The sequence below is a fragment of the Danio rerio genome, chromosome 20, assembly GCF_052040795.2.
Source record: "Danio rerio strain M-AB ecotype USA chromosome 20, GRCz13ab, whole genome shotgun sequence".
Taxonomy (NCBI): Eukaryota; Metazoa; Chordata; class Actinopteri; order Cypriniformes; family Danionidae; genus Danio; species Danio rerio.
The window spans coordinates 17,931,628-17,945,000 of NC_141040.1; the positions used below are offsets into that span (position 1 = coordinate 17,931,628).

General features: G+C 34.2%; 1 protein-coding gene and 1 long non-coding RNA gene across 2 annotated transcripts in view; both read left to right on the forward strand.

The window, feature by feature from the left end:
* LOC147839117 (uncharacterized) overlaps positions 1-13,373 on the forward strand; it is a 490,241-nt gene that overhangs the window by 403,718 nt on the left and 73,150 nt on the right. The window lies entirely within an intron of this gene.
* calm1b (calmodulin 1b) overlaps positions 650-13,373 on the forward strand; it is a 32,308-nt gene continuing 19,584 nt past the window's right edge. The window contains 1 exon segment of the mRNA NM_200082.1: positions 650-712. Within this exon segment, the coding sequence (NP_956376.1) occupies positions 710-712 (3 nt within the window). The 5' untranslated portion in view covers positions 650-709.

Consider the following 13,373-nt stretch of genomic DNA (forward strand, 5'->3'; position numbering starts at 1 on the left):
TTATAAGATTAATAATCATTTAAATAATAAAACTGTATATTTATAGCCCAGTAAATGTATAAATAAAATGAAATATAATTAATATGTTATACTTTGTACTTATTTTTTAAATACAATTATTTCATTTTACTCTTTTGTGTAATTGAATGCTAACTTGTTTACAAGTTTACCCAGTCAGGTCCTGGCTAAAATGACCTTTATAAAATATTTTCAAACACTTTTTCAGAGCCCTTTGTATGAAAATGACTGTGTCGCGTGTGGTGGCCGTTGCCAAACATAAGTGCACTTATTAGTAGTCATACATGAGTAAATAAACATACATGACCACAGTACACCCTAAAATAAGAAAGTTCAAGTCAGTCAGTTTGCTTTAAGTTACTCACATCTTCTAATCCTTTAAAAGGGCAAGCAGAGAACTTGTAAATGTGAACAGCTGTGCACTTGCTCCATCATCTTCATCCTCCGGACGCGTCAATGTTTTAGCAGGACGCACGGCCAGTGCGTTTTCTGCGTTCTGCATCGGCGTCCCTGCGCTGTAACACCGCCTGTGATTGGCCGAGGGAGTCAGGAAGTGCGCGGCGGATGAATACATGCGCGCTTCTTCTCATCGAGTCCACAGCCAGAGCCGCGCCAGAGCCCGCGCATCCCGGAGAGACTCGCGTTCAGTCCGGTCTGGAGATTATCATCAGCACCCGCGCGCCCTACAAACATGGTACGTATCCGTCTTTTACATCACACTCTGTTTAACGCAGTACTGTAGACTAAAGAGTCGGTTAACGTGCAGGACGAGTGTCTGAAATGGCATTTAATAATAATTATAATAATAAGCATGAATAGTATTATTAATAATAAACATTCGTTTGTTGATGTAACTTTACCATATAATTGTTTACAATGTATGGTAAACACAGCGCTTTATTAAAGCACCTGCTGTTGAGGTGTAGTTCAGTGATGCAACAGTCTGAATCTACAACTGCGCAACTGTTACATCCCTTTTCTATCGTAGACACATACATACGGGTTACACAGCTCTAGATAGATGAGAAATCCTCTATATATATATGATAATAATTATTATATTGTGTCCTAGAACGAAAATGAAGTTTAATATACATCACCATTAGATTACACGGTAACCCCTGTACCTGTCATATTTGAATCAGACAGACATGTCATGTGTAAGTGTTTATTTGGGTTAAGGTTCATCATCAGGGTTGACACGTCATGCTCATGTTTGCTGAAATATGACTGATGGGACATGATGGAGATGGCTGTTAGATGTGTCTCAGATGAGGATGTGGCTCCGTCAGCCTCTGTTGCATCATCCATCTCCTCTCAAAGACTGAATTACAGCAGCAGTGCCGGTGTTTGCCATGAAAAGCCCTTTACAGGCATTTAAAGGCCTCGCTGATCTGACAGGCGCTGGTGTTTTGAGCAAACCACCACCACACTGTTGCATGGACTAAAAGGGTGTAGCTGGTGCTCAGTTTCCTGTATTTTCTCTCTAGTCACTGTAGCTTATGCAAATAAAAGGTGTGTCTTTTGTGAAATGTCTGCCGCTTGGTTTGTTGAATCTGAGAAGTGTTGTTCGACATTTGGTGTGATGTGTGTAGTTGCGCATCCCAGTAAAACAGAACCTGTTGGAGTTTTTTCTTAAAGATGCTTCTAAACAAGAGACTTAAAAGCCTCTCAGGTTTCTTTACAGATTAAGATGACTCTAGATGTCTCCTATGTCCTGTCAGGAAGAACAACTCAGGAAGTTTCACATCAAATTCGTCCAAGATCTTAGTTCTTTTGTGCGTTTATTGTAAAGATTTACACTCATATTCTGTATGTCAACGGTTAAACTATTACCACATAAATTACCACATCATCTACTTAGCCTTTCCTAGTTTTGGCCGAAAGGGCATCCGCTGCGTAAAACATATGCTGAAATAGTTGGAGGTTCATTCCACTGTGGAGGCCTCTGATAAATCAGGGACCAAGTCAAAGGAAAATGAATAAAGGAATTATTTTACTCATCTTCTCAACCCATCTTCAGAGTATATTTGATATTTTTCCATCAGACAAATACGGTCAGAGTAGTTTTACATTTTATACTGACTTCTCTTAAATGATGTATAAAGGCGTTGGATAGTCGCCATGTTTGGAATGTCATTAACATCCCAAAAGCACATAAATCCATCGTGATACTAACCCAGATGCTGCCAGGATGTAAATGCATGTCTTATGAAGCGGATCAATGGGTTTCTGTTACAGAAATATTTCACATTTTTTAATTATTCCCTTGAATAGAACTGCACTTTATTGAGAAACATGAGAGATGTTACTGAGAGAAAAGTTATTTTGCATAGATTTTTTTTTTTTTAGGTAAACGATTTAGGACTTTGTAGTGGTCATACAGGTTATAATGGATTTTTTTTGACCGAATAAACTTTTCTGTTCTAAAAAAACCTGTTGAAGTGGAAATATAGGTTCACCTTCTAGCCAATACGAGAATAGCACCTTCTGGGTAGGCAGGTATTAAGATAGTAAGGCCACACCTGATTGGTTAAATTTGGATAAACAGTCAGTGTCGAATCTGTCGATTAGGTATGGGCCGGTATAAGATTCTGACGGTATGATAACCTTGGATAAAAATATCACGGTTTGACAGTATTGTGATTACTGCTCTAAAGTATTATTTTTAAATTTCTGGAGAAAAAAAACATTTAAACACAATATATTTTATTTTGAATTTTTTTTTAAAGATTTTAGATCAGTAAACATGTTAGGCTAAATAATTCAAATGAAACATTGACTTCTGCTGTCTTCATTTATTTCAAAGACATTTTACAATTTTATATGGCATCTTGGGATATATTTTTCTGTTGGAGATACTGTTGTCCTAAAGAACAACTAAAAAAGTCAATAAAAAATTCTACACATACCTTAGGAACGTTTTTTTCAAGGTTTTAAAACCTTGAATTTTCCAAACCATGATATACCTTCAAAACGGTAATCGTCCCATGCTTAGTGTCGAAAGAAATACACCAACTTATAATGCCATTGTTCTGCATTTTAGTGCATCCATAAAACAAGTAATTATATATTATATTAGAAAAAAAACATCTGCTATATATTGCGATATAAATGCAATTTCACCAGATTACTGTAAAGATTGGGGTGATTTTGTGGGGGAGTGTACATGTATCTGCATAAAATATTTACTTAAAAAGACATGCATAGTTAAATACAACAGAAAACATTCTAAAAAACAAAAATGTATGATTTTCTGGGAAGTCAAACATTATTTAGAAGCCTAAATCAAATAATCATTGTATAATAATATTAATGATAATAATAATAATGATAATAATAATAACACTATATCATTTTATTGAGTACAAATGTACAATTAACCTTTAAGCTACAAACGTTTAATTTATTGTGCCCAAATGTTTAAGTTTGCCTCAAATTCTTACAGTCAGACCTTAAAAACACATGCAAATAATAAACTTTCACTCTATGGAGCCTATTTTGACGAGCCAGGCGCAAAGTCCAAAGCGCAGGGCACAAAAGCATCAAGGGCATGCCCCAATCCACTTTTGCTATTTTAACAATGGAAGGATCTGCTTTGCGCCACTGCACATGGTCTAACAGGGTTGAGCTTATTCTCTTAATGAGTTATAGGTGGGTTTTGACAATAAACCAATCAGAGTCTCATCTCCCATTCTCTTTAAGAGTCAGTTGCGTTGCGCCATAGCGCATTTGCTATTTACACGCAGACTTTGTAAGTTGAAAAACTGAGCACTTTACCAACGAGAAAATAGTTAAACAGAACATCTGCAGCGCCGAGAATGAGAGATGAGCTTTCTTATTCTTCACTTTCACTTTCACTCTCGTGGATAAGGAAATGGTGTTGTATGCACAGACCTCCATTAGCCTATACATAATTAATTTAATTTGTTAAGCGCAAAGATTTGTTTCAAAACTATTTCTAAAATCTGTTCTAATTTCCAGCAAACAAATAAATAAACAATAATAACAAAATGTGGTCAAAAAAACTTGAGTTATTTCCAAATACAAATTCTATGCCTCACATGGTTTATTATAACCTGACAAGTGGACAAATCTAAGTTTTTTTTTATAAAACAAATATAAATATGCATATAATAAATGATACTACTACTAATAATAGCATTTTACTGAAGCAAATTGTCATGAATAAACCGAAAAAGCCCCCTGAGATGAAGAAGGCATGAAAGTATGGTTTTTATATTTATGTAGGCTAGAAAATAATAATTTGTGTCATACTTTAATTCTTTAATTCTTTTTTTTTTTGTAAAGATGTTTCTGTATTGCTGTACATCCTGTGTGTATTAAGCAATGTTTAAGCGAGGCGCACAACTAACGTGCTCTGCACTGGACTTTAGACCTTCTCTTGGCTGGTCTATTGCGCAGTCTATTTTAGTTCCTCAAAATAGCAACACGCTAGCAATGCGCCTTAACACACCTCCTTTTTCAGACCAGAATTTCTATGGGCGCACATATGAGCACAAATGCATTTGCTATTTAAACAGTGTAGTGCAAAACGTCATTGCACCGAGTGTATGATAGGGCCCTAAAAGTTAAAATCTGAAATGACTCCACTATGTTGTTAACTGCAATATCTGGTCAACTATAACTATGAATACATTGCAGATTGCTGCGATAAGACAATTGCGGACTCGCACATTGCGATATCAATACTGAAATGATATATTGTGCAGCCCTAGCGATAACGAGAATATTTCCATATATTGTTTAGCCCTAAACTCCTATCACTGACTTACAGCTGCAACTAAATGCACGTTATGCCCGAGTGATCTATACGATATGACACATGACATAAGATGGGTACACATATGAATGCGACATTGTCTTATTTGTACATGTCATCAGAGGAGGAAAGCCCCGCTCATTAGTGATGATCTCTCCCTCATTAGCATAGAATTTTAGTCTTGTTTTTGAATCTGCCACTATACTGACACATAGGCATTGGTAGCTCTGCCCTCTTTGGAAAAGTGCAGAATCTCATTTGAATTTAAAGCAACAGTCTCACAAATGGCACAATTAGGATTAAAGTTTCAGAGAGTTATAAGATATTATTTGTGTGGTATTTCAAGCCGAAATTTAAAATGCACACTCTAGGGACATCAGAGAATTGTTTTACATCTTGTAAAAAGGGCCATAATAGTTCCTCTTTAAAACTACTAAAACTGTGTGACAAAGAGAATGGTTTGAGGGTAAATTGTGGGGTAATTTTTCATTTTAACTGTTCTGTTCTGGTAAAACAGAATATTAAAGACTCAGCTGAAACTGGTCTTTGGTAAATCATAAAATGAAAGTCAATAACTGACACTTTGAGAGTCCAAATAATAATAATGTGACACAAAATTTATACCATTGACTTCTGATGTTATGTTAAGCTTTTACAAAGTAAAACAATCAATCTTTGCAAGAAACTGAACATCATCACATTTAATCCAAAGCCTCTGCAAGCAGTCTTCACACACGACAGTCTGAAGCACAAGCTTTCTGTTGCGTAATTATGTTTGCGCACATGTAAACTCACAAGTGACTTGACACTGTTTATTTAAAACAAAGTAGGACATGTGTGCGTATCATTTGTCAAAATGGTAATTCCTGGTGCTCATCCTGTATGCTGCAACTTCATCAAAGAGCTGTGAGTTTATTTTATTATGCAACAGAAAGCATTCCAGACGGTTGTGAACATGCTTAGGATTGTTTGCTGATGCTGTAAATTAAAGGTAATGATAATGTTAATACAATTTTAATGTATCTTTTGGTTGGTTGGAGCAAGAACGAGCAATGAGTGGCCAGCACCCTGTGGCCAGTATTTGATTGGTTTAAGTAGAAGGTGGGTGGAGTCCATTTATTTGTGGAGTCCATCTATTTGTGGATTAGTGTTCATCTTAGAAATGTTATGAAATGTTGGAAATAATTTAAAATCCACATATGCACAGAGAACTACCTAAAAATACCCACAGCAATCTACAAATACACAGAGAGCTACCCACAAATGCACACTAATCTACAAATGCACAGGACGCAATTCACATATAAATGTCAGGCAAAATTGTTTTTGTAGAATAAAAAAAACACATTTGTGAGTGTTTTTGATTTGATAGGCTAATTTTACTTTCTTGTGAATATAATTTATGTTTGTGGAACTCTAAGATTTATTTGTGGATCTCATTTTATTTTGTGAATATGCAACATTTCCATCCCCATATAGGAGCCGCTGGTTTTAATTTAGTCCAGTCTGTACATTTTTATTACTTTTTTATGGACATCCAGCTGAAAGGAATATTGAGTAGGGGGCTGGGCTTTGTTTCTGCACCATAACTGAGATTAGAGGTGCGTGGCTAAGAATATTGCAACTAAAACTGTCAAACGGACATTAACAGAAGGTCCACCTCTAAAAATGCAGAACAAACGGTCAGAGTTGAAATAAATAACCTTTATTTTGTCAGAAGATTAACATGTACAGATTAATTGTTTACTTTACAAATAACAATGTGAGCTAGCAAAATAAACATTGTAAATTTCAATCTCATACAGACTTTAAAGTACTGATACAGTTGAATTTTTGTTTAGATAAATTACCAAAGACCAAAGTTTCAGTTAATAATCTTCAATGTTGAAAAGAGTGATCTAAATCTTGGATGGTCTGAACACAGAGTTGCACTGTTAAAAACTTTGAATGTGATTAGTCGTGATTAATTGTTAAACAGCACAACAATAACCTATTATTTTATACAAACCAATAGACATTTACCAAAATTAAACATGGTAGAACGACTGTGATATATATTGTGATATGAAACAATCTCACTAGATGAGTTGAATAACTATTTGAAAAGAATTTTTCATTTTAGATTGACGGTTCTGTAGGGGAGTGCATGAAATATAATCAAAAAACGACAAGTTAAGAATTTCAATATAGAAAAATATACTAAATAAATAAATAGCATTTTATTGTTTTCTAAAGTCAAACTATTATATAATTGAACAATCGAATGTAAAATAATACTGCATAGTCTTCGTTTTATAAACAATTCAATAAAATTAATCATTAATTTTTCAGTTACAATTTCTTAGGCTTGAATGCTTTTAAAATCTTCACACAGCCTCAAAAAACACTTGCGAAATAATAAATCATAGTCCAGACTCAACATTGCGTATACTCGAAATATCTTGCGAATGATCACATTGCAGTAACGTTGCTGAAACAATATATTGTGCACCATAAATTGGTTAATAAATAATGGTTTTTAGTTAAAAAAAATAATGATTTTTATTGGTTACTACTAATTGGTTTTAAATAATGATAAGCCAAGGCTAGCAACTCAGTATAAAATTAAAAGTACCTCAGGTATCCAGTGCTAGTTTCAGCATCTTTTGAAAATGCAGAGGGGAAAATAGTTCTTTTGATTCCATTTTACTAACTGCGATCGCAAATTTTTAAAATAAAGATTTACTCGTCAGATGCACTAGTAGCTCACCGAGGACACCTGCTGGTCAGAAAGGGTCAAAGCCAAATGAAAAGTGTGAACTAAAAGTAAACAATTTGCAGGATGCCAATATGTTTATCGTTATATTTATATTCATAGTTATCTTTGTGGAACTAACAAAAAATAATGATAAGTAATAAGAATAATTAGTGTAAATCCAGGGTAAGGCATTAACTACAGTAAGAGCTTGTACATCTTTCCGATGTTCTGCACTGGCAGTAGATATCAGCTTGTTTTATAATGCAGATGTTTTGATGTTTATGTTGGCGTTGTGTGGAGGATCAGCATCTGGATGGAGACAGATGTCCTGGGTGAAGCTGGGCTGTAATGCTCACTGAAACTTGATGTGTTTTTATGTGTTGGTCCTCTTGAGGATTGGACTGCGCTTTCTGACCTACATTCATTTGCCTGAACATTTTTAATAAGCGGCAGGACAGCAGTTTAAACAAACACGTCTCACCGCAGATAGGTGACAGTAAATGTCGCATGCAGTGTCGCATGCAGTTTCTGGAGTTCAAATACAGTAAACAGTTCACATTTTACAGAAGTTGGTTTGAGTCTAGGTTGTTATGCTTGTGTTTTTTTGTAAATTATCGTCTACTTGTAAAAGTCTACTTTCATTGCAGAAATGTTAACCAACAGGCCCTTGTCATATACAGATACATTTCTTAATAAATAACCAACTATAAATTAAAGCTAACGTATGTTATATATTTATGTTTTCACCATTTTCAGAAGCTTTGGAGAGGTAACATAAATTCCGCTTTTAAATAATAGGTCACCTATTAGTCATGAGCCACAGCTGTGTTCAAAATGGCATAAATGTTTTCAAATTGCACTGCGAAGGGAACGCAAGTGTCAATATGAAGATAGCTAAAACTGAACTGTAAAAAAATACTTGGAAAGCAAATTACACTTGAGAAAGATGACTTTAATGCTTTTTTAAATCATTCCATGTTTAAAGGTTAGAATGTTTTAAAGGTATAGGGCATAAGGGGATGACTGGAAAGAGAACACAACCAGGAACTACTGTATGCTTCTGACTACAGCTCTAGAGGTGTAGTTGCAAACGTACAAGTTTGCAATGCAGTTTGCAAATGTTCGTTGGAACAATAGATTTGGGAAATGCTAAATCAGCAAACTATGTTTGTAACAATGCAACTTGCAACCTTAGTTGGCTAGCAGTGTTTTTCGAAAGTGCACCCCAGGTAATTTGAAGTCATTTGGAAATATGTGGCTGAAACTTTTCATAAACTTTTTTTTCAAAGAGACAGATGTTTTGCTGAAATTTAAGCACAGTATTGGAAAATACAGTATGGAATATAGATATATAGTGGCTGATTATGGCTTAAAGTCTTCAAGTATTCATCTTTTATTCATCTTTTTATTTTATTTAGACACAAGTACACACAAACAGTATATCGTTTGTTCATATATTATATAAAACATTTTATGAAATAATATGAAATAATTTTATTTACACACACACACACACACACATATATATATATATATATATATATATATATATATATATATATATATATATATATATATATATATATATATATATATATATATATATATATATAGTTAAAAGTCAGAATTAATAGCCCCCCTTGAATTTTTTTTATTTATTTATTTTTTTTTTAAATAAAGCAAGGACATTTTCACAGTGTGTCTGATAATATTTTTTCTTGTCGAGAAAGTCTTATTTGTTTTATTTTGGCAAATTTTTTTTTTTCGATAATCTACAGAACAAACCATCATTATACAATAACTTGCCTAATTATCCTATCCTGCCTAGTTAACCTAATTAACCTAGTTAAGCCTTTAAATGTCACTTTAAGCTGTATAAAAGTGTCTTGAAAAATATCTAGTAAAATATTGTTTACTGTCATCATAGCAAATATAAAATAAATCAGTTATTAGAAATAAGTTATTAAAACTATTATGTTTAGAATTGTTTGTTGAAACATCTGCTCCGTTAAACAGAAATTGGGGAAAAAATAAACGGGTTTAATATTTCAATAAGACTAATAATTCTGACTTCAACAATATATATATTTATACAGTATGAGCAATATCACACAAGTAGCAGTGTGCTATGGCTGTATATCAGCACTGGTGGGAGGCATGCGTTGGCACGAGGCCGTAGGCATCACATCCTTTAATGTGATGACAACAGCAAATTTTGCTCACATTTTAAGATTATAAGGTTGAAAGTGACATGAAATGCCATCCGTCTACAGAGATTTCTCACCAGACTGCTGTTGTGTTTGTGATAAGGAGGGACAAGGCTGAATCCAGCTTCTTATTCGCAGCTTCTTAGGCCCAGTTTACACTGTCAGGTCTTGATGCCCAATTCCGATTTGTTGCCTATATCTGATTTGTTTGCCTGTCTGTTTATATGTTGTTTTAATTGTGCCCCATATCCAATTCATGCGTTTACACTTGCCATATAATTTACGATGTCGCGCATGCATAAAGGCGGGTTCTAGCATCTGTGCCATGATGATAATCTATTTTTAAATAATATTGTTTTGTTTGCGTCTAAACATTGCGACCATCCACAAAAAATATTCTTATTATTTAGTTGCTGTTGTACCATGGATATTCTCTCAAATTATCATTACACGTGGTGCTAACAAATTACTAGGTAAAATAAGATTTTAATCGGTTGTCATCAGTTAAACAAGCCGAGTACTTGTTAGAAGCGGCCCGGACTCTACACACAGACTCGGGCCAGATATGGTTAACAGGAATCGGGCCAGTGCTTGTGTGTGCAAGCGAGCTGCGGGCCATACTCAGACTGGATAACACTCGCCAATGCCGAGTCGGAGCCAGAGACGCCGAAGGTCAGCCGAGCTCTGGCCGATTACTACCTGCTATCTGGGACTAGCCACGATGGAAAAAATTGTGTTGTTTTTAGCTCTGCGAAATATCCGAAGTGTAGTAAAAGCAGTGAATGGTTCAGTCCAGATTTACCCCCAAGCAGTTTATGTAATGGTATGGCCCTGATGTGTGTGTGTGTGTGTGTGTGTGTGTAGTTGAAGATGTAGCGTTTGCCTGTGTGCACTGGTGCTAGAGGGAATAAAGTTGTTCTATGTGAAGCCGCTGTGCGTGTATTAATAGCGACAAAAAGCAAAAGTTACAACAAGAAGTTCACCCAACTTTAAAATGATTTGGAGGTAGGAAAGGGCCGTCATTGCAGCTTGCGCTTATGATTCATATGCTTTATTGATGTCCTCCACCATTCAGAGGAATTTGTGGGTACAAGAGAGATCTCAGGTCTGGTAAGAGCAAATTGTGACCAATTGACCAATTGTTTCCTCTTTTGTTGTTTGCCGCGTCGGCATCTCCACACACGCTCTTCCTTCTACGTCATTAACCACAGAGAAGCACCACATTGTCGCAAGTTTAATGATGTACAGAAAGGAATGCCTCAATAAATCCGATCTGCCTGTTTACATGACAGTCGCATTGTCACATATCCGATCTATATCTGATTTAATTCCACATATTAAGGAGGCCTGAAACCGATCCCTGAATATCCGAATGCATGTGTTTTTTTTCGTGTTTACACAGTTATAGAACAGATCCGATCTTTGTCACAAATCAGCAAAAATCGGAATTGGGTCACATTTAACTTGCAGTGTAAACGGGGCCCTACTGACTCTATCCGGTCCACCTTAAAACCATGAGGCTACCGTTTTTCAACTTTTTAATTTGCGCTTAAGAGGACACACTGAGCAAGGGCTTATTTTTCGGTTCTGGCACCATCTTGTGGCCGCCGAAGAGCTAACAGAAACTGTAAATATTTTAAAATAGGCACTATTCTTAGAAATAAACTGCATAGTTGCAATCTGAACAACTGCATTCTCGACTGAAAAAGCCTCAAAAGTACATTTTGCTGTCTAACAACAGTAATATTTGTCAAACTGTAGCCTGCTTGTAGCTTGCTGTATGTAGGCGGAGTAATACACAGAGGTGTAGAGGCCTTTGTGTGATGTCACTGGCAAAATATTGCATGGCTATCAGCCAATCAGATTCAAGAAACAGACAGAACTGTTGTATGTATGTATATTTTTAATTAAATTACATATACAGTATGTTTACATTTGATGTAGAAAAATAGGTGTTCTGAAATTATATTATAGATTTCCAAATATGTATTTTTAGTATTTAATTTTATTATAAATATTGCATTTTATAATTTTTAAGTAAACTAAACTGTCATTACTTCATTTAAATTACTTGTAATTTATTTAAGCTCATATTGAAATGTAATGCGAAAGTATTGAAATATTAAAATAAATTACGATAAAGTCATCAAAACTTTTATGTGAATATTAAAATGTTTAGATTTTTAAATTAAACTATCAATGTATTATTTGAATGGTACTCACAAGTACTAACAAACAACTTGCATTAACATTGATATGTCTGTAATAAATATGAAATATCAATATAATTTATTATTTCATGAGTAAATGACCAAATTCATATTGAAATTAAAATGTTCCACTTGTTATATATTTGTATGTGTAAAAATAATTTAGTTGAATAAGTATATTATTATTATTATTATTATTTTTCCCCAAATGTTTAGTGTAGCTAAAAAGGGTGGCGGTTCACTCCGCTGTGGGGCCCCCAGGTTAATAAAGGAACTAAGCCAAAAAGAAATCGAATGAATGAATGATGAGCTAAAAAGGGTCTGGATGTTGGTCATATTTATTAGTTATTGACAGTTCAGTCAAAAATAACTGCAACAATTAAAAAGAGTAGCAGCCTGTTAACTGTGCACCTGATATTTTATGTTAAACATGCTCAAGAAAAACAGCAGGTTGTTGAGCATTTTGATAGTTATTGGATCTCAGAGCTCCTGTCTAAAGCGTGCATGTTAGTGAGGCTTTATCAACCCACAGCCGCCGTTTCCCCTTTATTGACCATTAAAAGTGTTTCAGACAGTCATATGCGGCTCGATCGGGATGTCAGGGAGTCCCAGAGCAGCTGCGCCCTGTCCCGCTGGGTCGCCTGACACTGGCCAGTGAAATGAGCTGTAATGTCTATTTGAATGTTTTTCTTACCTTAATTTATTTACATTTTAAAAATAGTGTAAATTAGAAGCGTAATAGTATAATAAATATTCAAATTTGCTTATTTAAAATGTTGTTTTCTTAAATTATATAAGTCAAATATAAATGAAAATGTATTTCAATGTTAAATTAAGTATTTAGTTTTAAGATTGAAATAAAAAATGCTAAAATAAATTTTTAGAATGTTTTAATTTAAATTTAAATTTTAAATGTACTTTTAAATATAAAAAATGTAATATAAACATGTTTATTTTAATATTGTTTTCACTTTCATTTAATCAGATTTTACAAATAGTGTATTTGTTTATCAGTGGTAAATTGATAATGTTTAAGTTTTTTAATTCTAAATATTATTATATTAATTGAAATTTCCTAAAGTAAATTACTTTTAGTATTTAAATGTAATATTTAAATTAAAATACATAAATAAAATTAAAGTATATTATAATTTTATAAAATTTGAAAATGAGATATTATAATTATTGTAATGTTAATGACTGAAATGTAAGTATGTATATTAGGGGTGTCAAAATGAATTGTTTCTTCGGTGCACCGTGATGCATCAAGGTATCGGTTCAGTAATCATAACCGGTTATGACTGACGTCATGCACTAGCTTACTATAGCAAGGGAGGCGAGCACGAGTAATTAAAACGCTCTAACTACTTTAAAACGCAGAAACTGCACAATTCACAGTGTTTGCTGGACAGTCGTTA